General features: G+C 43.7%; 1 protein-coding gene across 4 annotated transcripts in view; it reads left to right on the top strand.

The window, feature by feature from the left end:
- Nucleotides 1–24,951, top strand: part of SCEL (sciellin) — a 108,433-nt gene that overhangs the window by 29,166 nt on the left and 54,316 nt on the right. Inside the window, exons 1-3 of one of the 4 annotated variants that reach the window (XM_048493699.1) lie at nt 12,684–12,789; nt 16,434–16,499; nt 23,612–23,729. In XM_048493699.1, the coding sequence (XP_048349656.1) occupies nt 12,747–12,789; nt 16,434–16,499; nt 23,612–23,729 (227 nt within the window). In that variant the 5' untranslated portion in view covers nt 12,684–12,746. Of the gene's footprint in view, nt 1–12,683; nt 12,790–16,433; nt 16,500–23,611; nt 23,730–24,951 lie in introns of those variants that run through there. The other 3 variants (XM_048493698.1, XM_048493702.1, XM_048493701.1) reach the window with 3 other exon arrangements.

Below are 24,951 nucleotides of genomic sequence, written 5' to 3' on the forward strand. Positions count from 1 at the left end.
AGAGGGAAGCTCTAGGAATAGAAAGAAACTCTACCATAGAGTTTTCCCCAGAAGTAATGTAATGAGACATGTGATGCTGTCAGGGTTTTATAACAGTGGTGGACAACAGAACCTGCAGGAAGGGGATCCTCCACCCCACGGAGAAGCTAGCAAAAGTCATTTCCATTGGGAGAAAAAGCAGCTAGAGAACACCAATTTCCAGGGGAATGTATGGATAAGGAAAATATATAACCCCAATGACATCTGTCATTTAATGCTTTAAAAATTATCCTGCCTGTAGAATTTTACACAACTTTAATTGTGTCACCATACTTTGGTCTGTTTCCAAATAGGAGATTCCAAAACAAAAGACACCTCATTAGGACCAACCACAATATTACATACCTGTTTGTAAACTTCCCAGCTAGTCTTCAAAACTCTTCATCAGGTTGAGTAACACATACATACACACACCCAAATAATGATGAGGAGAAAACGTTTGTTTTTTGTTTTGTTTTTTTAAAGATCATGACAAAAAGACTACAGTTCTGTAACCTGGAGTTCTCAAATGGAAAAGGACTTTCTGGAAAGTTCTAAAAAATCTTATGCCTTCATAAAACTGACTTTCTCCTCCCACTTCTTTTTGTACGGAACATTCAACATGGTGGGAGCAGCAGTGGCATAGTGGTTAAGAGCAGATGCATTCTAATCTGGAGAAACCGGGTTTGATTCCCCGCTCTGCTACCTGGGCTGTGGAGGCTTATCTGGGGAATTCAGATTAGCCTCTGCACTCCCACACATGCCAGCTGGGTGGCCTTGGGCTAGTCACAGCTTTTTGGAGCTCTCTCAGCCCCACCTACCTCACAGGGTGTTTGTTGTGAGGGTGGAAGGGCAAGGAGATTGTCAGCCCCCTTGAGTCTCCTTACAGGAGAGAAAGGGGGGATATAAATCCAAACTCCTCCTCCTCCTCCTCCTCTCCTCCTCCTCCTCCTCCTCCTCCTCCTCTTCTTCTTCTTCTTCTTCTTCTTCTTCTTCTTCTTCTGGAGAGCTTGTGTACTGTTCTGTGCTATTTTGTTTGGTCTTAACAATAGGTATTGTGCTATTTTTGTTTTGGGACTTTTTTATGGCTCAGGTCAGCCAGGACAGAGAGGTTGTATCTGTTAAATGAGTCTTAATGTGTGGAAACAGGCTTCTGAAGCTTTTCATGGAATGGAGGAAAAGAACTTCAACTGGTAAATAATATCCATGAAACCTCTGTTAAAGGGACTGGGCATTTTTTCCCCTTCAGGCAGCTGGCAACCCTAGATTACTATTTGACTTTTTTTTGAAAAAGCATTTCTTTGGAATATAGTTGACTTTGTAGGTAGAACTCTTCCACTGATTTGATGAGAATAATAGTCCATAATCAATATTATTTCAGAGGGTAGCCATATTGGTCTCCAGTAGATCAGCTAATCCAGTAGTACTATGGAGACTAATAGGTTTTACAGGGCATAAGCTTTCAATAGACAAAGCTCCGTTTTTCAGATATTTGGTGGCAGCAATTTACAACCCCAGCAACTTACAACCCCAAGAATTACAACTCTGCATTTGCCTACCCCAAACTCAGGAGCAAAACAATCCGATTGCCCATCTCTGTCTAAAGGATCTGACGGTAATGAGAGAAGTTGTGCATAATGAGAGAAGTCATGAAAAAGATACAAGCTCGGCAGAAAACATACCTGGTACCCATTTCTGTCTTCTTGGGTCTGTTCAGTGGCAAAAGTACAGGTCCCTTTTGCACATAAAGACATCTGAAGAAATGTTGGTTTAAAGATGAGTAGGTCATTTCTTACTTCCACAAAGATCCTTTCAGCAAGTAAGGGCAATTGAACCCCTGCAGACTAATTCCCCTCTACCCCACAACACCTGTTTCAATGGCAGCTGCGGGAGCGGGGGCTCTTAGGAGCATGGGAGCATATTTCATGGCATTTGACTGAAGAGAAAATCCAACAGTCTCCTAAATTACATTATAAGGTTTTGGACCGCAGGGCTTTGCCATCCTGAATGAAAGTATATTTTCATATATTGCACTATTTCCAACAGCTCCCAGTACAGATTTTGCAAATTCTATGTAATCCCCACAGCTATGTGCCACTGTAACCTGATCTTATCTCTGACAGCTTGATTCCTTTGCTGGTTTGCCCTGTTAGTGTGTGATCTGGGCTGATTTTACCTGGTCCATGCTCAAGGTGAAATCTGATTTCACATGCCGATTACCATGAGCTAAATTGGGCTTTTTGCACTTTATTGCAAACTACTTTAACTGTATTTCTGGTTAAGTACTGACTAGTGTTTGCAGACAAAATCACGTTTTCCTAATTTATCCCCTCTGTACAAGCAGCGTCTTAGCCAGAGCAGCTTTAACCAACAGGCTGAGTAAGTATGGTTGCCAGCTCCAGGTTGGGAAATACTAAGAGATTTTGGGGGAGATGGGATATAATGTCACAAAGCCCACCTTCCAAAGCAATAATTTTCTCTAGGGGAACTGATCTTTGGCTGTTTCCACACAGTCCAAATATCCTGGGATGGGCAAGTGAAATAGCCCAGATCGTGCAAGTTTTTTCACATGGTTCCCTCTGTGGCCCCTTGATATTTCCCTTAGCCCAGGATTCTCAATTTTTTTCAAATATCTGGAGGTGACATCCTGCCATGCGAACACCACAGGAGCAGAACCATTTTATTTTTCCCACCTAGCCACTCTGGGTCGATCAAGAGGTGCATGCAGGGATTCACTTGCGGTGTAAATACAAAAGACCTGGGCTTGTGCAGAATAGTATTACCTCCCGGTCCACACTCAGCTCCTGGAAAGCTGTGCGGAGGGGGAAACCAGGATAAAATAGAGCCAGGTTAAAAAACCGATGGTACACAGGTGTAATTTTGGCATGTGAAAACAACCTTCGTCACCTGGAGATCTGCTGTCATAGGCAGCTACCACCTGGAGGTTGGCAACCTGTTAAGTAAGCTACTTAATATCACACTTTACCTTACTTTTACTCAATGCATTGGATGACAGGGCTCTTATGTTTAAAAACTGTGTATAGGAGGGAATTGTATTGCAGAGGAGGGAAGAGCTGCACCTGCTCACATTCTTTGGATTAATATGTAAACCTCCTTCTTGCACAAGCACAGAGGACAGGACCTGCTTCTTTATAGCTAGCGATTGCTCTGAGCCTACAAGAAAGATCCTGAACTTTCTGTTCCCACTGGCATTATTGACATACCAGTAAGTGTAGGTTGTGAGAACTTGAATTTCCCCCCTGGCTAAACTGGCAGATCAAAACCTGAGCCCAACTATGTAATATTAGAACGGAAAAATATCACTGCAGAAACAGATCACTGGACTTCAGTCATGGATGTTCACAATGGTGACCCAGCTGTTATACGGTTGCAACCAATGAGAATAATTAGTCAAAAATTATGATTCCCTATGTGCCACAGTAAGCTGGTGGCTCATGCCATTTCCAAAAGCAACAAAACCAGGACACCCACAGGTGACTCAGTGGAAAAGGTCATTTTGTAGATTAACCAAAAGAGGAAAGATCATGATGAGGACTGAATATGCTCTAGGGCACGGGTCCCCACCATTGTGTCCTGCAGGCACCTTTGGAACTTTGAGAGGAGTTGATGAGAGCACCACCCCTAAATGGCTGCCACAGGAAGTGCATTAAACAGACACCTCCTTCCTCACAAAAGAATAACAAAAGGGGAATAAAAGGAGAAGGAAGGAAGGAAGGAAGGAAGGAAGGAAGGAAGGAAGGAAGGAAGGAAGGAAGGAAGGAAGGAGAGAGAAGAGAAGAGAAGAGAAGCCTGAAGTAGGAATTGAAATACAAGTCTGGATGCTTACAAGTCCTCCTGATCCTCCAGTGTCCACTGGTGATAAGGTACCTATGGTAACCCCTTTTATTTGAATTAAGTTAGCCAGTAGCAAGCCCTGCCTTACAGAGGCCCTGAACCCTTCCTGAAAAGCATGGTGGGATCCAGAGGAAGTACTGATGGATGCCATGGCACTCATGGGCCCCACACTGGGGTACCCTGCTCTAGGTGGTACAAATATTTGACAGTGGTTGTGAGTCAGAGGGGAAAATTAACTTGCTCAAGCTCTTGAGAGTTTATAGAGCCCTTGAAGGGGAGATTTGGGCACATGTAAGAAAATTTCCTAATTGTTTATTTCCAACCTGTCCTTGGTTTCTAGTGGGCCTCCCACTTGTTCCTTCTAATGGTCTATCATTAAAGCAATGTTAACTACAGACATGGTAGAGGTTTGTACATACTAAGCAAATTTCTCAGGTATTTAGAAAAGTATTTTTAATAACACAAAAGAAACAAAAGGTGCCTCCCCACCACCACATTAGCATGTTCTGTAACCTGCAGGAGTTGTAGTATGTTGAGAACAGTTTTGTGTGTGACTGTGTGTCGTCAAATCGCAGCTGACTTATGGCAACCCTGTAGGATATTCAAGGCAAGAGACATTTGTAAGGGGTTTGTCATTGCCTGCCTCTGCGTGGGCTGTTTGCAGAAACATAAACAAATGTAAAGGCTAAAAGTGGAATATGTGCTTCCAGGGGATTTGTATGTGGGTGCTATACCTTGGTATCCTAGTATACCCATGGACATACTTCTGGGAGCATGGGTGATAGAGAAGTGTGGGCACACATGAATGGACCCTATATATTCCATGCTAGATGCAGGAAACATGGGTGTGACACCAATATCAGTAAATGTGTGCAGTTGTTTGGCTTAAACTTCAGTAATTTATAAAGGAGATTCCTTTCTTAAGCAGATTCCTCTTGGGCCAAAAACAATGGTGTGAAAGCAGTGTGAAAACCCTTTTTCACACCACTATTTTTGGCCCATGCGAAATCTGCTTTAGTTTAGAGGTTCCTCCCAATGCATTCTGTGGTACTCTAAATCTCCATGGTAACTTTTAAAGAAACTAATATAGTATTAATATAATAGTGTGTTAAATCTTCATTGTATTTCATTTTCAATTCAATATACACATTGTAGCAATTAGCATTTATATATATGCCACGAGTGTTCAAAGCATATCATGTACATTATTTCAATAATCTTTGCAACGATTGATTACGGCATTATCATCACTATGGAAGGATACAGTGGCTCCCTATTGCAGCAGGGAGATTTAATTCAATGGCTCTCTCTCTTGTATCCTCAGCCACAATGCTTCACTGCTGGCTCTCATGTAGGTACCAGTACCTCTATTAATGGGCAGAGATTTAATGCCAGGCCCATAAGCTATAGACCAAGCTAGTGTTATGGAAGAGACTGATCTGCAGCATGTTCATCATAATTTATAACTTAACATAACACATGATGTGACTCCCATGCTATGTACTGTCTTGCCCGCCACTATCCACAGCCAGGACAGGGAAGGGGAAATGTCCCTGGAGCAAACCATGACAAGCAGCACCCGTGGCTCTGCAAACCTGCTCTGCATGGGTCACTCTGCACCCCCAACTATAGGCTTTAGTTCACCCATTGCTTCTTCCTGCAAACTGACAGCAGTGTGGGAACAATCAAAGGGTAAGTTGCCACCAATCAGCATTACCAATGAAGGATCATCTGAGCCAAGTGGCTCCTGAGATATTGGCAAAGTTTCTGGAACTAGGCTCTGTTTGCTCCTGACTAGAGGAGGATTTGGAGCAAAGATTATCCAGGGAAAGGGCCCCACTCTCCAAAGCGGGGAGGGAGAAAGAGCCACCCTATCTGCCCAGCCAGCCACATGCCGCGTGCATCTTGGCCAGGTTCTCCTTTCTGAGTGAGGCTTGGATGCCACCTTCCTCACATGGCTCTTCCCACCTTTGGGCTAGACTGGCTCAGGTGTGGGCAGCAGGATTTTGATGTACCAATAGATATCCCAGTGCTCATAGTGGCCAGTCTGCCTCTGTTCCTGCCCACCCATAGCCCTGTGGCCAGTGATGGGATCCAAAAATTTTAGTAACAGGTTCCCATGGTGGTGGGATTCAAACTGTGGCATAGTGCCAATGGGGCTGGGTGGGGCACGACGGGGGCATGGTCAGGCATTCCAGGGGCGGGGCATTCCTGGGCTGGGCTGTGGCAAGGACACAGCGCTGCGCCGGTCCTTGGGCGGGAAACGAATGCACGCAGGTGCAGGCTGCCACGCATGCCGGTGCACCTTCTGCTAGACTGCTTCAATTTCTGCGCGCTACTGCTGAGAGGAGGGGTGTAAGGCAAAAATCACGTGGCAAAATCACCAATTAGTAACCCCCTCTCGGCACAAACAAATAATTAGTAACCTACTCTCGGGAACCTGTGAGAACCTGCTGGATCCCACCTCTGCCTGTGGCACAGTGACCCACTGGGAGGTTTCCCTGTAACTTTCATGGGCAGTCCCTCAATGTGAGATGAGTATGAGGCAATGCGCAGTGCAGCAACATCATATTAAACCTTGCATTTAACAAGGGCATCTCAAGGAAGAGAAGGAAGGAGATGTGGAATCATGGTAGCCTCTTGCTTCTACTGATGTCTTGCTCTGCCTCTGGGCAACTAGGTAAAAAAAACTTTACCGTATTAAAGATAGAGTTTGAATTTATAAGTCACATGTAACTCCTCAGAGGAAGGGCCAGATAAAAATGTGCAAAAATTATGCAAATACAGAAACCTGACCAAAACTGCCCACTTAAGGAGGACCAGGAGTTACATATGGGGAAAGTAGGTTACTCCCTAAACAATCAGGTTTTTAACCTGGAACCCAGGAAAAGTTCAGTCTTAGCAATCTCAACCAAGTTCTAAACACTCTGCTTAGGAACTGTGCAGAATATACAGAGTAGGAAAGGGTGCACAAGGGTGGTGGTGGTAGGTTTTTGTTTTTTTAAAGAAAACCAGTGAAGGTGAAGGTAGTCTGCAAGAAGTGACAAAAGTAATTGCTTCTGGCAGGGTTGCCAAGTGATATCCCCCTGACTACTGGCAGGTGGTGGAGGGTAGTACGGTTGCCAGATCCAGGTGGGGAGACTCCTAGAGATTTGGAAGTGGAGCCTGGGGAGGACAGGATCTAAGTGGGGTATAATGCCATGAGTCCATCCCCAAAGCATCCATTTTCTCTAGGGGAACTGTCCTCTGAAATCTGCAGATGAGCTGTAATTCTAGGGCTGTGGTGGCGAACCTTTTGCACTCCAGATGTTATGGACTTCAATTCCCATCAGCCCCTACCAGCATGGCCAATTGGCCATGCTGGCAGGGGCTGATGGGAATTGTAGTCCAGAACACCTGGAGTGCCAAAGGTTCACCACCACTGTTCTAGGGGATTCCCAGGTCCCACCTGGCAGCTGGCCTTTCTGGCTCCAGTATGCCTGGCCTGTAGGGGGACTCGAAATATCTGGAAGCATTTAGACCTTCTGCGCATCCTTTCTGCTGAATTCAGATGGATTCCTGCTGGCACTGAGGGAGTTTCCGGCTAACATAGCTGATGCTTATGTTGATATCCTAGCTTATTTCTGGAACTCTGGCAGTGGATGTGGTCACTCCTGCTGTACAGCCTCTACTTTCCTGTTAATGCATCCAGCAACCTGGTTTACATTCAGCACTCTGAGATTTCAAACTTCATTTAAGAGGGAAGACCTTGGTTCAAAAATCTACAAATTTGCATGCAAGTTTGAGCATCTTAAAGAATTATCTAGTCAAATGTGCCCAGGTTATGGGAGAAAATATATATCAGTGGATGTCTAGTACATCTTTGGAAGGAGTAGCACCACTTTTGGCTAAATAAAACTTTAAAAGGGAACTAGTCAGAACGTGCTAACAAGATGGTGAATTACTCTTGTCATCTAAAATGATAGATGAAAATTGCAGTATAAAATGTTGGAAATATCAGAAAGATGGGAGATCCCCCCCCCCCCCACTCCTTTGGTAGGTGTAACTTAATAACTTAATGCTAAGAATTTTTGTGGCAATATTCAGAGGCTGATGAAAGAATTCTGGACTATGGATTTAGTCTAGATTCACTACTGTGCCTGTAACCTGCATTAAGAATTAAATACATATCAAGAAACGTAGACTTCCAGTGCTGTCCTCATTTTAGTTACACCCTTCAGATCATGTTCACTTGAATGGTCTGAGAAGGGTGTAACTACTTAGTATGCACTGCTACATTTCTGTGTATAGAGCAATTTATGCAAGATAGTGCAGGCAAGTAAAATTTCCATTAACTTCGGATTGGTTAGATAAAATGTGGAACTGTATATTGATGCCAATATTGATTAGTTAAAGATAAAAGACAAAGTTGCTTTTTGTTTGTGGGGGGAACACCCTTGTGTATTAGCTTCTGTAAAGTTAATTTGTTTTAACAGATGTTTTAAAATACTTTGAATCTAGAAGAGGTATATACTCGTCATCTGTTTTTGGAATTTTACATATCTATTAATTTGACTATAGTTCACGATGATATCTAGAACAGGTACTTAAGGAATTGCTGGAGGCCGTTCTGTTATTTCTTTGTTAATACCTAAAGGGTAATTGAGGTTTATAATAAGATTACCTCATTTAGTAACAGTTTACTAACATGTTATAAGTTGCAGATGCTTTAAACATCTGCGAGTTCTAGCAGTTCAGTGTTTCAGTTGTGGGTCGGAGAATGGCATTTATACGGTTAAGGAGCCTGGCCTTGGCATTTAAATGGCTGTTATGGTTCTGTGAGCAGCAAAGCTGTAGGGACTGGTGAAGAGAATGGACACTATACAAGGCAGAATGAGGCCAACCTGAGGTAAAGAACAAGGCACAGGAAGCTTACATTTGATGACCACAACTTATGGTTGGCCTTTTTCCCCTCAGGCCTTGTTAGGTACTTCACAAATGCCTAGAGCATGGCTGCATAAATGGTACCATAAAATGTGGTAGCTCAAAAACAAAAGGGGGGTTGTTCCTTAGGAGGAGGTGGCATTTTGCATGCTTATTGAGGTGGCTAATGAGTACAGCCAATCAGAGGTATCTTTGAGGTTTGGAGGGTTTAGATCAGGGGTAGGGAACCTGCAGCTCTCCAGATGTTCAGGAACTACAATTCCCATCAGCCTCTGTCAGCATGGCCAATTGGCCATGCTGGTAGGGGCTGATGGGAATTGTAGTTCCTGAACATCTGGAGAGCCGCAGGTTCCCTACCCCTGGTTTAGATGTAGTATGTGGAAATTAGCATAGAGATAATCATACTAGAGTAATGAGGGAGAGTTTTGGGGATGGGGACATTGCTATTTGGCATAGTGATGTTGCTTCCAGTTAGGCTTACCAACTCCAGCTTGGGAAATTCCTGGGGATTTAATGTTGGAGCCTAGAAAGGGCAGGATTTGGGAGGGAGCACCTCAGCAGGATATAATGCTACCCTCCAAAGCAGCCATTTTCTCCAAGAGGACTGATGTCTGTAGTCTGGGAATCAGTTGTAATTCTGGGAGATCTCCAGGCTCTCCCCACACCCCGGAAGCTGGCAACCCTACTTCCAGTGCTGATAAACAGCCATCTCTACCCTCATCCCCAGTCAACACCTAGAGATCAGTTGTAATTCTGGGAGATTTTCAGGCTCTGCTGCTCCTCCCAAAATTGGCAACCCTTCTTCCAGCATTAATTGGAAGTAATGTCAACAAATTGGTGTGGTGCTACAGCAAGAATTCAAAACTCTATGGTTTTACCATACAGTTTTAGGCAAATGCTAGATTGTCACCCTGACACACTGACATCACCTTCACTGATTTTACTCCCTGCAGTTTTTCTTAAGGTGTCCTAGCAAATGGTGTCGGGAGCTTTCTGCTGTCACTGGGACGTCCCCTGCCATAGTGGGTGACATGGTAGACTTAAGGATAGTATGTCTCTTGGTTTTCAGTTTGGTTTGTGAAATATCAACAGCAAACAAACAAACAAACAAAAGTGATACAACATAGAGGGAGAGATCAGACCTGATCAGACCTGTAACCTTAATGGGAAGGGCACTCTTGTCACCATTGATGCTATTCTTCTGGGTTTGTGTAGCTACAGTACACTTTGATAAAGCAAGATGGTCAGCCTAGAGTAGGATGTGACCTATTAAACATGGTATCTTGCCAGATGCTGAAATCCAAGATAAGTGACCACCTGTGCTTGTGATCCCATACTGTTCTCAGAGCCAAGATTCTCTTGTACCTGCAATAACTTCCGTGCTTTTCATCTACAGTTACTTGTTTTTTAAGATGCCAACATTCTTTCGTTCATCGTCACTCCCTGACCTAAACATGGTGAGCTTATTAAAAAATTAAATTAAGCACACATGGATTAAAAGAGGCAAGAAAAGAAACCAAGATAGTAACACAAGTTGACACCCACTGCATTTCTGCCATCACCTTTATTTCCTGCTGTTGACATTGTTATTACTGGGGCTTATTCACAAAAGAGAAAGATACAAGCCCAGCTGGATAATTTTAGATTTGGAATTATGTTGTTTGAGTATCTGTGTTGAACCAGTTGTGTGTGTGTGTGTGTGTGCGTGTTAAGTGCTGTCAACTCACTTCCAATTCATAGCAAACCTGTGACTCAGTTCCTCCAAAATGTTTTATTCTTAACAGCCTTGCTCAGGTCTTGCAAACTGAGGAGTGTGGGTTCCTTTATAGAGTCAATTCATCTCTTGTTGGGTATTCCTCTTATTCTGTGTCTTCGAGTTTTTCTTGCATTATTGTCTTTTCCAGTCACTCTTATCTTCTCATGCTGTGACCAAAGTATGATACTTCAGTTTAGCTATTTTAGTTTCTAGGGACAGTTCTGGCTTGATTTGATCTAGAACCAACTTATTTGTCTTTTTGACTGTTCACGGTATCCTTAAAACTTTCATCTAACACATTAATATGTGTCCATGCTCCAAAAAACTTCAGTGTCCTTACATCTTCAGGACTGCAGAGTTGGATGAAGTTGGATACAAACTTTTCTTAGAGGTGTATAAAGGCATATGAATGAAGTATTGCTGAAACAGAATGCATATAAAAATCCTGTTTCAGAAACTGAGTAAATTAGAAAGCACAGGAAACAAGTTGATGCTATCCTTTGGGTTTTTTTAAGTGAGCAATCATTTTTTTAAAATCATGGCAACTATTCTGATGCTTTAAACTAGAAGAGAAAAATTGGATGTTTTCCAAGATACCCATCTGATCCTTTAAAAGTAATGGTTTCCAGCCAGTGCTGGGATAATGCCCAAAAGCCATTTCATAATTTGTTCTTAGAGAATTTTACTGTAGTCTTGAGCTTTCTTTCTTTTCTTTCTTTTTTCGTAGCTGTTGAGAGGGTCCTAAAGTTTGCAGTCAATCTGTATATTATGCTGTGCCAATGGATGATTTGTATCCAATGATAAATCAAAAGGACATGGATGCTGTAATGTTTATATTGCCTACAGCATGAATGTTCAAGTTTGTATTTGACCTAATTGATATCACTTTGGAAAGTCCAAGGCATTTTGGCTTCAATTTATTACTGTATTATTTGTAGTGGGTCTGGAAACCAAGTCCTCTGAGGAAAGGTTGAAGGAGCTCAGTATATTTAGCCTGGAAGGGAGACGACTGAGAGGTAGTATGATAACCATCTTCAAGTATTTGAAGGGCTGTCATACAGAAGATGGTGCAGAGTTGCTTTTTGTTGTCCCAGAAGGTTGGACCAGAACCAATGTGTTGAACTTAAATGAAAAAAACTTTCGACTAAACATTAGGAAGAACTTCCTAACAGAGTGGTTTTTTTAGAGGAACAGGCGTTCTTGGGAGGTGGTGGTCTCCCCTTCTTCGGAAGTTATTAAGCAGAAACTAGATGGCCATCTGATAGCAATGCTGATTCTGTGAACTTAGATCATGAGAAGGAGGGAAGGAAGGGTTGCGTAAATGCTTGGTTCCCTTGGCTTTTCCTTACATGCCCAGGATAATGTCGATGGTCACTTTGGGGTCAGGAAGCATTTTCCTCCAGACTAGATTGGCCTGGGATCCTAAAGGGGTTTTTGTGCCATATTCTGGATATGAAGTGGGAGTCACTGCATTATGCAAGGACTAGATGACCCTGGAGGTCCTTTCCAATTCTTATGTTTCTATTATTCTATGCATACGCTACTTACCTTATGGTTGATTCTCTAACTTTGCTTTGCAGTGGAGTTTCCCATTTTTTTTTGGTTTACAGTGTCCCTAGCTCAACCAATCTGCCATTTTCCCCACTTGTCTGCCTGCCTGTGATCTCCTTTGTTTTCCCTGCAAAGGGAGAGAAAAAGTCACACTTAAAGTAATTTTGGAAATGATCTGACAATGGGGTGAGTGGCGAAGAGGGGAAAACAGGTGCGTAACCAAGACACAAACTCAATGGGAATGTACACTCAAAGTGAAGGAGATCATACATACATTCTACGTACTTATTTTTTTCTCAAACCCGGTCTATGCAAATTGTGACCCATTAACTCTTATACAACCATAGCAATATCTGGGAGATTTATGGATGCTCAGAAATCACTACATTTGGCTTTCTATGGCTGTTCTCATGGTCTGTCATGCTTAGGGTCTTTTCACATAGAGATTTTCCCATGGCTTGAGTATTGACTTGCTGTCGTTTTTCTGTAAGCTTCCTCACATCCTCATTTTTTATCTGTTGTCTTCTTGTATTTTCTTGTCATTTCTCTGTCCTTTTTCAAGCCACATTTAATCCTATACGATAAAGTACAGAAGGCCAGTAAATGAAAAACAAAGGCATGAGGAAGCGCAGAGAATGATGGCATGATGGCACCCAAACCATTGGAAAAGCTCCCTGTGAGAAGAGGTATACCTGGTGAATGTGACAACAAAATGACTGCAACAAAATGGCCGCCACAGGCAGGGATCCACCCACAAAATGACTGCCACCACTTGTTTGGTAACACAGTGCAGATCGTTGTACTGTGGCAGCATGCACTGCAAAAACAATATTTTAAAAAATCTGCACAACTAATCAGAAGCCATGCTGCACAAAAGCCCTACTTTAAAGCAGTTGACAGACACCAGAAATGGTGTTGGTAGGAGCAGTAGCCCCCACAGACACTATGCTAGGACCCCTGTTCTAGTCTGTTTGGTTTTTTTTGCAGTAACTGTGATAATAGATCATCTAAGGCTACTTTTTAAAGATAATACATTTTTTTAAAAAATAATTGATAGAGGAGGCAGTCATCATTGTCACATTATTGTGCTAGGTTGTTGCTAAACCCCCTTGAAATTTCTCAAGTGAATGGTAAGCTTCTAGCCAGCTCATGAAACTGTTCATGGCAATGGGTAAGCTTCTAGCCAGTTACTGACTCAACCCTGGTTTTGTGGGATGTCAGCTTGCTCTCCTCCAACAAAGGATGAGTTGTTGACAAAGGTTACAAAAGGATTTTGTCTTGGCTAATTCCTTACACAGAGCACTCATTACCAACACACAAATCGCCTAGGGTGTGTGATTGCAGTTGAGGCTTTGGTTGTCATCACAGTGATATAGAAGGCAATAATGTATCCCTTATGCTGTGTTGCCTGCTTTTGGCCAGGAATCTGGCAGTCATTGACTTCTCTGTAGGAAAAAGCAACAATCTTCCAGAGGAAATTGGAAATTGTTCCTTTAAAAAAGTCGTGAAGATGCTAAAGAGGCTTGGCTGATACGAGACAGCAGTTCCTCTTGGACTTTTCTTCCCTCTGAGAGGTCAAAATGAAGTAGACCAGTCAGTCCCAAACTGTCTACAGCAAGTGACTGATCTATAAATTGAGTAAGACTGGCCATGCAGGATTAGGTTGAGCAGGGCCTGCAGAAAGCTCACTGATCCAGCACCTGAACCAGGAGCTCCATTTGATTATCATAACTATAAACCACCATACATCTGCCCAATCCCTTTATTTAAATCAAGTGGTCATCACCCCATTTCATGAAGTGAGTTCCACATGAAGTTGCCAACTCTCGGTTGGGAAATTCCTAGTTATTTGGAGATGGGGTGGAGCCTGGGGCTGTGGGGCTTGCGGGGGGAGAGGGGCCTTAGCAGATATGCCTCACAGCACCTTCCAAGGCAGCCATTTTTCTCTTGGGAAACTGGTCTTTATCATCTTGAGACCAGGCGAATTCTGGGAGTTCTTCAGGCCCCACTTGGAGGCTGGCAACCCTAAAGTCAGCAATCCATAAAGTTTCTGGCAATTCCTAGAGGAATTTCTGGGATTTTCTTGGAACTGATGTCATGACATTGCCCCCATGTCCCAGCCCCCAGTTTCCAGGGACTTGTATTACACTATTACTACACAGTTGTTTTCTTTCTCAGTCCCTTTCTTCATGACCCCAACACAGAATGTTTCTTTTTATTACTGCTGCAAAACTTGTGAACATTTTAAGTGAGCTATCCCCCACATCCCTAAAATCTTTTTTTTGTATGCCATAGCCAGCTCCGATCCCATCAGCCTATTGATTAAATTAGGATCCTTTTGCCCTGCTGCGTATCATTTTGCACTTACCTACACTGAAATTCATTTGCCATTTTGTTTCCTCTCAACCTAGTTTGAAGAAGTCTTTTTGGAGCACCTCACAGTCCCCTTGTCTTTTCACCATCCTGAACTATTTGGTTTCACTCATATGCTTCAGTTCCTCATCATTCTTCTCCCAGTTCCATGTCATTTATGGATAAATTAAATAGTATCAGCCACAGCACAGATCCCCAGGAGACCCCACTGGTTATCTCCCTCCATGGTGAAAGCTACCCATTTATTTCTATCTTCTGTTTCCCCCTTTTTAGCCAGTCCCCAAACCATGAAAGAACAAACTTTTTTTACCCCTTTACAGTTTTGTTTACCCAGAAGTCTTTGACAAGGCATCTAGTTGAATGCTTTTGACATAACTCAGCTGTAAAAAGTCCACCAGGTTATCCCAGGTCGTTTTCCCACTTACCATCTGCTGCGCGCTACTGTCACAAGTAGCTCGGGGTCCCCCGGCACTCCCCACTACAGGGGCGGCAACAACGCAGCCGCCCCGACGCTGCCGCCGTCGAACCCCCTCAGCGCGCGTCATTCCTGGCGCTCCTCAAAACGGCGCCTTTTGATGACCCCGCACAGAACAGAGCGCGGGGGCATGGGGAAGCCCAGGAGCACGCCAGAAATGATGTGCGCTGAGAGTAGCGCATAGCAAAGGGGGGTCGAGGTAAGTGGGGAAACAACCCCAGTCTTCATTCTTCTCAACACAGATAATTCTAAGAGATTGGTAAGGCAAGACTTCCCTTTACAGAAACCACAGTAATTATTTTTCAACAAAGCTTGTTTAACCATTCTACCTTTATTAGCAACAGGGTCTATCCCAGGGGTAGGGAACCTGCGGCTCTCCAGATGTTCAGGAACTACAATTCCCATCAGCCCCTACCAGCATGGCCAATTGGCCATGCTGACAAAGGCTGATGGGAATTGCAGTTCGTGAACATCTGGAGAGCCACAGGTTCCCTACCCCTGGTCTATCCAAATGTCCATGAACTTTTCAGAGCAGGGTAGGACTTTCCCACTTCTCCTTTGTGTTTCAGTGCCCTGTGCCCTGGAAATGACTATGGTCAGTAGTCCATCAGAAACAACATAGGGAGGCAGTGAAAGATCTGTAGGGGACGGGAGAATTGGTGGAAATTGCTAATTCCTAATTGCTAGTCTTTGAAAACCTTAGGTGCCATTAAATTTTGGATACATGCCACTTCCTGTCCATTTGTCCTGGACAGATGGTAAGCTATGTATAGTTTGACTGGATTCACTTCTAAAAATCAGAAAGAGTCAGATATTAATGATCAGTGATGCCTTTTTGTTAGATCAGTTCCTCCTTCCCTTTGAAGAACTCTTGGGTATATACCAGTTAGATCTGTTGAGTTATTAATTTTAAATTTACCAGTAAGACCTTCAGTTCTTCTTTGGACATCTCTATCAACTCAACTGTTTACATATCCTCCCTGGAAATTTTAGTTAAAGCACCAACATCTGCTCAAAATGATTAAAAGAACTCATTCCATTTCTCTGAGGTCTCCTATTCCTCTTCGGTTATCTTCTCATCTATCGTCTAATAGCTTTCCTTACTGGTTATCTACCATACTTAAAATATAATTAAAGAAGATTTTGTTGTTTGTCTTACTGCTTCTAATGATATACTCCTAAAATCCCCTTTTTGGTTTCTTTTTACAATTTTGCATTTTTTTTTGCCAGAATTTATGCTTTCTTCATTTTTCTCTTTTGGATTTGTTGGTAGAAGGAAAAGTGATTCCCTTCCACACATCTAAGCAATGTGTGAGTCAAGTCTTACATGACCACTAGAAACAGCTATATTGGATTGTTTGTTAAAGGTAGAAACTGGGGAGTTAGGAATGCCTATGTCCTCGTTAACCTACTGTTTCTAAGTCTGGCTAGATCAGAATCACCTTCCATAGACTGACATTTACTTTACCATTTTTTTTCCAGAAGATAAAAGGCCTGTGAACAAGATGACAACATTCACCGTTGCAAAATCATCACCTGACAAACATGGTAATGTTAATACTCTTCCTCTTCTGCTTTTCTTCAGATGGTCAAACAATAGGGGAGACAACATAGCTGCTTACTACAGACACAGTGTTGTTCAGATTTGAACTTAAAGCAGGATTTCAGGTTCAAATAAATACTGGTTAATTTCTCTCTTATAATAAACTAGCGGGCCCAGCCACGCGTTGCTGTGGCAGTTGTCCTTCTCATCACAGTCCGCAACCCACAGATGTCCATGGACACAGATGTTCATGCAGGTCCAATGATCCCCAGCATAGCCTTTTGGGGTGGTCAAATGGAATCCCTCTTTCCCTTTTCAATGCACATCGTTATATGGTGCTGTATTGTTGTTGTTTTTTAGTATAAGGTAACCCTTTCCATTCCACAATGGAACTGTCCAGAGTGTAAATCCCGCTGTCCATGAGGCTGGTTGACACGCACAGTCCTGGCTTGGGTAAGACAGAACTGGGGCAAGCAGGCTATCCCAGTCAGGCAGCAGAGGCAGGGTGGTGAGGTGCTCAGATCGAGGCCAGCTCCCTGGGTTCTTAAAGGGCCATGTGCAAAAGAAGCTGAGCCAGTAATGTTGGTTCGCCCCCACCCCGCGGATTGTCTTGAAGAAAAAGGCAAACTCTAGCTCGCTTTTAGTAAAAGAGAGCTGTGGCGAATATGGGTGAGGAAGTGGGTAAGTGGTGGTTGGATGTGAGGGAGGGCAGAGTGAGGTGTGTGAGGATGAGCTGGATGTGTATGAGAGTATGTGTGTTGTGTGGTAGCAGTGGGTGAGGCACAGTGAAAGTTACCTGCGTGTGAGAGGGAGGAACCCCACCTGACGTCTCACACGGCAAAGTGTGTATGTGTTTCACTTCCGCTCGTATTACCTAACAGTGTTACCTATTTACTGTTTTAACTGCTCATCTCTGCCCATCTGCATGAACATTCTAAGCCCTCATACCAAGCCCTCAGGCCACAGACAGACAGGCTGGACGAACATTCTAAGGGTGACAGTTAAATACAGCCAGCTTCATGGCCTGGTGCTCCAGGAAAAAGATGTTTTACCTGGCTCAGGTATGGACTTTCAGCAATTTGATTACCTGCCTGCAACAGGGAGGGACGTCCTGTGAAAATTTGAGGGCGATCCATCCAGCAGCTTCTGAGGGAGACCATCAGGGATAAACACACTGTTAGATTCATATATATATATAGATAGATAGATGATGAAGCCCATTTGGCAGATAGAGGCAGCAACAGTGATGTTATATGACAGTTGGTAGCTGTTCATGTACTTCTGCTTGTACTGGTGCTACTATACTATGTTTGTGAGAGATAGTGGTTAAGTGAACTGTGTGGTCCCATAACAACTGTGGACCCTGCAGTTCCCTCATAAGAGGATCTTAGTTGTTGGATGCTATCTGTTGTATATGTTATGATTAGTACGCTGTATTTTAATGGGGTTTTTAGGAGCTTAACGTGAATAGAGCTTATTTAATTTTGGTTGTATATTGGTTATGTTGAATAGCTCTATCTGTTAATTTTATGTTGTACACTGCGCTGAGCCCTCCGTGGGAGGGCGGTATATAAACTATAATAATAATAATAATAATAATAATAATAATAATAATAATAATAATAATAATAATAATAATAATAATAATAATAATAAGAGGAGGAGGAGGAGGAGGAGGAGGAGGAGTTGGATTTATATCCCCCTTTCTCAAAGGGGCTTACAAACTCCTTTCCCTTCCCCCCTCACAACAAACACCCTGTGAGTTAGGTGGGGCTGACAGAGCTCAGAAGAACTGTGCTGTGTTGGAGTGTACAGGCTAATCTGAATTCCCCAGATAAGCCTCCACAGCTCAGGCAGCAGAACAGGGAATCAAACCCGGTTCCTCCAGATTAGAGTGCACCTGCTCTTAACCACTACGCCACTGCTGTGGTCTCTCATTCATTACCTTCCATAACCAAATGATGCATTTGCTGCTGTCTTTCTATGCACAGCTGCTTTCCATCCATAACTGTTCTTTAGAAAGAGATCATACTGGTTAAATAGAAATGCACCATTGTTGAATTAAATAAAACTAACCAGATTAAATAAAACTGCACTTGTATCCATATTGTTCCTTATACAATTTTTCTTCTGTTTTTTTTTAACTGTAAAGGAAGAGAATAATGCAGAGAAAAGAAACCCATGTCCTTGGAGAAAAAATATTACATTTTAGCCCATAAATAGTAGGGACAAATCTGCAGGCCCAACCCAGCAAAAGTAATGCACTTTTAAATTCTACTGTTTCTTAAAATGAGGCACTTAATCTTAACTCTTTCCCCCTGGTGTTAGAAATACTTTGTGTTAGCTAGATCATTCCTTTTGCTTTGTGTTTTTTGTTTTTGGAACAATGGGGAACAGAGCTCCTAGTGCATTTTATTTTCTAACAGCCACAGCAAATGTTTACTGAACATTTTTACTAACTCCTGAAATTAGGCTTTTTATTCCATATATGTCAAGAAAGTATTAATAATGGGACTATTCTCTGTTTCAGCATCTATCTAATTTTTCACGCCGGTTTGTGTGTGGATGTCAGGTATACATAAAAATGTATTGGCTTTGCAGGTATATTTTAGGTTCTGCATTAGGGCTGCCAATTCCCGCTGATAACCCTCGTTGTTCACCACAACTTGTAGCAGTACTGAGATAAATCTTATTAAAGGATACTGTCCTATTTGTTACATCACCGTAGAGTTTTCTGTGATTCCTAGAGCTACCCTACATCACTCCCAGGTTATCCCTGGAAATGACATAGTGACACAGCTGATGACACATACCTTTATGCTTCTGTCAACAACCCTCCTGCTATTTCCTATACCAGGTGTAGCCGGCAACCCTATTCTGCATGGAATATTTAAAAATCATTGTTAAGATATTAAAAGAAAACCTAGTGTGGCAATTGATAAAGAATTAGCCTTGAAGGGGGGGAAGAACTGTCAAATCTAACTGATTTAATGAAATTCACTGGAGGTTCTTAATTCAGTGACTATGTGTCACTATATCTACCTCGAAGGGTTATTATGAAGATAAAGTATGATGAGAGGAGAACACATGATATTCACATGATATTCACTGGCCAATTAATGATAGCATGTGGTTGTGCTTTCGTTATATGTAATATCATTATATTCTTCCAACACAGAATTTTAAAAACTGCAAGAAATTTGTCTTATTATCTTCCTATAAGGACTTTAACAAAATGTAAATATAAAAATTAATTGGCCCCATTATTTTACACCTTTCCAAGGTATAGTCACTATTTTCAAAATCATAGCTATACAGTTATGCTATTTTTAATAATGCTAGCATACTAAACTAGTTTTCCCTTGACACTTTCAAACCTATTTTTGCATCTAACTGGCCCTTTTCTGTCAACAGAAGGGTGCTTCCATTAATGCTCTCCCTCCGGCTGTCCGGGCCCTGCGGGACCTTGGTGAGTTCCGCAGGGCCTGTAAGACGGAGCTGTTCCGCCGGGCCTTTGGAGGTACTGGCTGCTGATGTGGTGCCCCCCCTGTTTGGCTCCTTGTTTGGTCCTCGTTTGACCCTGACATCTGGGTCACTGGTCATCTACCGAGGCCCCCATGCCTCCCTCTGGGGGGCGGGAGGGAATTTCGAAATTAGGATGTTGGACCCACTCTTATTTCATTTTCCTGATAATTATTAATTACTGCTGCTTTTAATGTTTTAACTATTCTGTACTGTTGCTTTTGTTTGTTGTGCACCGCCCAGAGCCCTTCGGGGATGGGGTGGTATAAAAGCCTCACAAATAAATAAATAAATAAATAAATAAATAAATAAATAAAACGGAGCAAAGGTAGCAATTTTTACCAATCTCTTCATGTTGTTTGTCACTGCTCCCCAACCCATAGGAGCAGAATTAGGCAGAAGGGGAGAGGTTCAGAGGGATTGAAATAGGAGAGAAGTAGATGGAAGATAAGGTTCCATAAGTTTCATTCTGCTTGCAAGTTATTGGATATAACCCAATTTGTTTGTGGGGTTCCGCAGGCTGAACATAGTGTGTGTATGTATGCGTGCACGTGCATGCAGTCAAGCAACAGCTGACTTATGGCCCCATAGATTTTCATTGCCTGTCTCTGTGTGGGCTGAGAGAGTTCTGAGGGAACTGTGATTAGCTGAAGATACCCAGCAGGTTTCATGTGGAGGAGTGGGGAATCAAACCTTGTTCTCCAGATTAGAGTCCACTGCTCTTAACCACTACACCACACCAGAGGCGTAGGGGGGCAAAATGGCGCCTGGGGCAAAATGGCACCCATCTTGCACCCTGCCACTTGTGGCTCAGAGTGGGGCCTTGCCCCAGAGCACGGCCCTTTGGGTCTGCATGGAGAAGGGGAGTGGCTCCCTTCTTTTAGCAGGCCCAGTCCTGCTTTGAACTATTTTTTCCAGTTATGGTGATCATTTCAACAACATTCTCATGAGCAGCTGTGGCTGTGCTGCTTCCTGCTCCCAGGCTCAGTGGCATAATCAGGTAACATGGGGGACCATTTTGTGCACCCCAACATGACTAATTGGCATGTGCCTGGGGCACATGTCTCCACATGTCCCCGTGGCAGATACGCCACTGGACCACATTAAACTGTGGGCTCCACCTACGAAGCCTGCCTGAGGCCAGCCTTGAACTACAGGCTCTGCCCTGGCTGGTCCAGCTTCATACTGCTGGCTCTACCTCTGAAACTCGGCCTTGGAAGTCATGTGGACTTTGGGGTCAGCAGTATAAAGCTGGACCGGGCCAAGGCAGAGCCTGTAATTCAAGGCTGGCCTCGCCTGGCCAGGTCCTGCTTTAGGCTGCCGGCTTTGAGGCAGAACCTGCAGTTTAAAACTAAATGCAGCCGAACCTAGCCTTGAACTATGTTCCCTCCACATGGAGTTTGGGGGCAGGGCATGCAGTTGAATGCTGGACCCAGGCCACACCTTGAACTGTGCAATCTTCCCCCACAGTTTGGGGCCAGGGTACCGATTCATAGTGGGGAGGCAAGGCTTGTAGGGTGAGGAGCTTTGATAAAACCACTGTGCATAAGCCATGGCTTATTATTATGTCTGAATGCATCTCCAGTTACCTATTGCCAGGAAATCTTTGTATGGAGGAACATATAAAGGTTATGCCTCCCTTTTTTGCACACATGAATGAGGTCAGCAATGGCGTACTGCTAATGGGAACATGGGGCATCCCATGTCCCCAGGTGCATGCCATTTCGTTAGGTGGGGGGCGCCGGGCAACGGCCAGGTCCCTGTGCCCGGCCTCTCCCGTGGCACGGCAACCTGGCCTGTGCCCAGCAGCTCCCCCCAATGCTGGGACACTGCTCACCGGCTGAGTTGTTCACTGCAGCCGCAGGCAGGCTCCTGCCTCCCCAGGAGGGCAGGAAGGGCAGGAGCCGGCCTACTGCCACAGTGCCTGCCTGAGCCACCCACCGCCGAGCCTTGCAGCCCCCTGGTCCTTTCAGGTTGACTCCTGCCCTTCCCAGGCCCTGGGGAGGGCAGAAGCCAGCCTGAAGTGGGGGTGGGGGATCAGTGGCAGGCAGCCCAGGCGGGTGCCGCCTCCCTGCAAGCTGACTTCTGCCCGCCCCAGGCCCACTGAATGCTCTTGCCTTGAAAACCTTATGGGTTTGCCATAAGTCAGTTGCAACTTGATAGCAAAAAAAGGAGACGAGTTAAGAGCTATGTGTTGTATAGGCAAATGCCTATCATCCTGAAGTCCCTCCTTGCAGCATGTATGCACATGCCCAGACTAAAGATAATTGTACAAGCTAAAAGGGAACACTTAATTACTATTTTAGACAGAGATTTTATTAGAAACAATGGCACATCATTTTTTGGCAACATAGGTGTTGTCCGTGTTTTGTAAGGAAACTCCCAAGTGCATGATGATGTAGCTCTTTGGCATCTGTGGTTTCATCCTTAGTGTTTCCATTTAAGGAAACTGATTGCGAAACACTGATAGGCCTGTGTCTGAGGACCTATCCAGACATGACTTTATTCTCATATAAACTTACAAGCATCCTGAAGTGTCACATTTTGTCTATTTGCAAAACACATTCTCATGTTGTCGCTTCTCTGTGCCCACGTATCGTCTAATTCAGTGATGGCGAACCTTTTTGAGACCGAGTGCACAAATTGCAACCCAAAACCCACTTATAACAGGCTCAAGCTTTTTAATGAAAAGGTTCAGAATTTCAATCAGCCATGTATAACACAAATCAAAAATATCACTGGATATTATTATTGGTACCATCTTATGACCATGTTATGATTCCAGAAATAATATTTTAAAGGCAATAAAGCTCAAAATGGCAAAAGGGATCATGGGAGGGCATCTATATAAGGTTGCCACCCTCCAGGGGTGAGATACAGCTTCCATCTCCGATTCTCAGTGGCTCATTCACACATGCAAGCCATCACTTGACTGCGGTCATCATCAAAAAAATGAGCTCGCAGGTTTGATCTTAACTGCCAGATATATGACAATGCTTGGAGATTATTTTTAGTTCTTTTTTGATGTTACAACTGCATGCCTGTGGAGCCCCATGTGGAGCATGCATGCTTTGCAATATACATAACATCATCAGTAACCATGAACTGAACAGTGAACTTTTCAGAGTCCTGGTTTGCACATACCAAAGTTGTATTTGCATGTAAAATATGTAATGCAACCCTGTTCAGTCAATATAGCAGTCATCAGAAGGATTGTACACTTTGTACTGCCAAAGGCTTTCACAGCAGTATTCAACTGGTTGTGGTGGGTTTTCCGGGCTGTGTGGCCGTGGTCTGGTGGATCTTGTTCCTGACACTTCACTGGACACAGATTGTAACACACTTCCTTCTGTGATATACCTCTGAAGTTGCCAGCCACAGATGCAGGTGAAATGTCAGGAACAAGATCCACCAGACCACAGCCACACAGCCCGGAAAACCCACCACAAATAGTATGCTCTGTTTGCAGTGGACTTTAATGAGGGGTAAGTGTAAATACAAAACAGTTGGTCTGTGAATTTGGGGCTAGCCTACAGGGAAAAATTGAACTTTTTTTGTTGCGCAGCTTTTAATATATGTCTCTTTGCACAAATAGATTCCAAGAATGCTTCCCTTGCAATGAAGAGCAGGCAGCAGGTTCTTAATGAGGTCAACAAGCGGAGGACCCTCTTGCAAGATAACAGCTGGATAAAGAAACGACCAGAAGAGGAAACGTAAGGAAGGAACACACTTTGGCTTTTGCCAAAGAGGATATTGTCAATTGCATCGTTTTCTGGGATTTACTTATTACATAAATCTAGACTTCTGGCTTGTTTTTTTATTAGTTAATCTCTTGCAAATGCAGTTTTCATTAGCCGAGTTTCCCTTGTGAACCCTTTAAGGAAGGCTTGCATGAGTTGTGACTTACCAAGACAAAGCCAGCCAAGAAGCCATATATTATGGGCGGGGCCTTTGCTTATTTATTCGTTTAATAATCCCTTTGTTTAGGAGTCTTGCATAGACAGCAAAATCACAGAGCCCCTGTGATGGGGGCATGGCACATAGCGTGTTGTGCAGGTCCATATGAAGAAAGTTTTCTGAGCCTGCTGCAAGGCTCTCGCTCCATAAATCTTCCTGGCAGATGCAAACTCTTTGCAAAGCCTTCTTTTAAAGGAAACCCGGCTTAAACTATTTGTCAGGGGCCTCAGAGATTACAGCCCCAGCTCTGGGAAGTTTCCACATTGGGAACCCAAGGTCCAACTCCACTGAGCCTGTGCCTACCTTCCTTGTCCCTGGCTTCATCACTGAGTGGAACTGGCTACTTTTGAATCTGTGAATGGGCAGCTGAAATCAGTTTCCCTGAAAAAAAATGACTGCTTAGGAGAGTGCCTTCCCCAGGCTCAACCCCCAAATCTTCTGCATTTCGCAACCCAGAGCTGGGAACCCTGTTCCTCACACTCCTATTTCCAGACTGCCTGAACTAATCATAAATCTCCTGTTCCTATTGCATTGTTTGCCAGGGATGTTCTTGGCCATTTTGCTTTTGAGCTGCTTTTCTTTTCCTCATGCTTCTTTTTGGCCTGATGTGGGAGAGCAGCAGTGAAGCAGGGGTGGTCTTAGTGGTTCTGGGGCTCTTGGCAAAAGCCAAAGTTGGGCCCCCAGAACCACTGCATGTGGTAAGTGGGGGGGGGGGACTTCAGGGCAGTGGTCTGAGTTTCAGTCAGCTTAGCTGTAGATAGACAGAGAGAGAGAGTTCTCCTCCCATGTTAGATCTGACCACCTTGGCTACTGCTACCTGAGTGACTCCCCTTGTTGCTGTCATCTCTTTAGCCATGATAATAACAGAGAAGGAAGCAGGGCAGCTAAGCAGTCAGGGACATCTCAGGGGCAATCCAGTGCTGGAGTCTAAGGCCAATGCCTCATAGCTTGGGGCACCTTCGCACTTGCAGAATAATG

This window comes from Sphaerodactylus townsendi, linkage group LG04 (assembly GCF_021028975.2).
Source record: "Sphaerodactylus townsendi isolate TG3544 linkage group LG04, MPM_Stown_v2.3, whole genome shotgun sequence".
Taxonomy (NCBI): domain Eukaryota; kingdom Metazoa; phylum Chordata; class Lepidosauria; order Squamata; family Sphaerodactylidae; genus Sphaerodactylus; species Sphaerodactylus townsendi.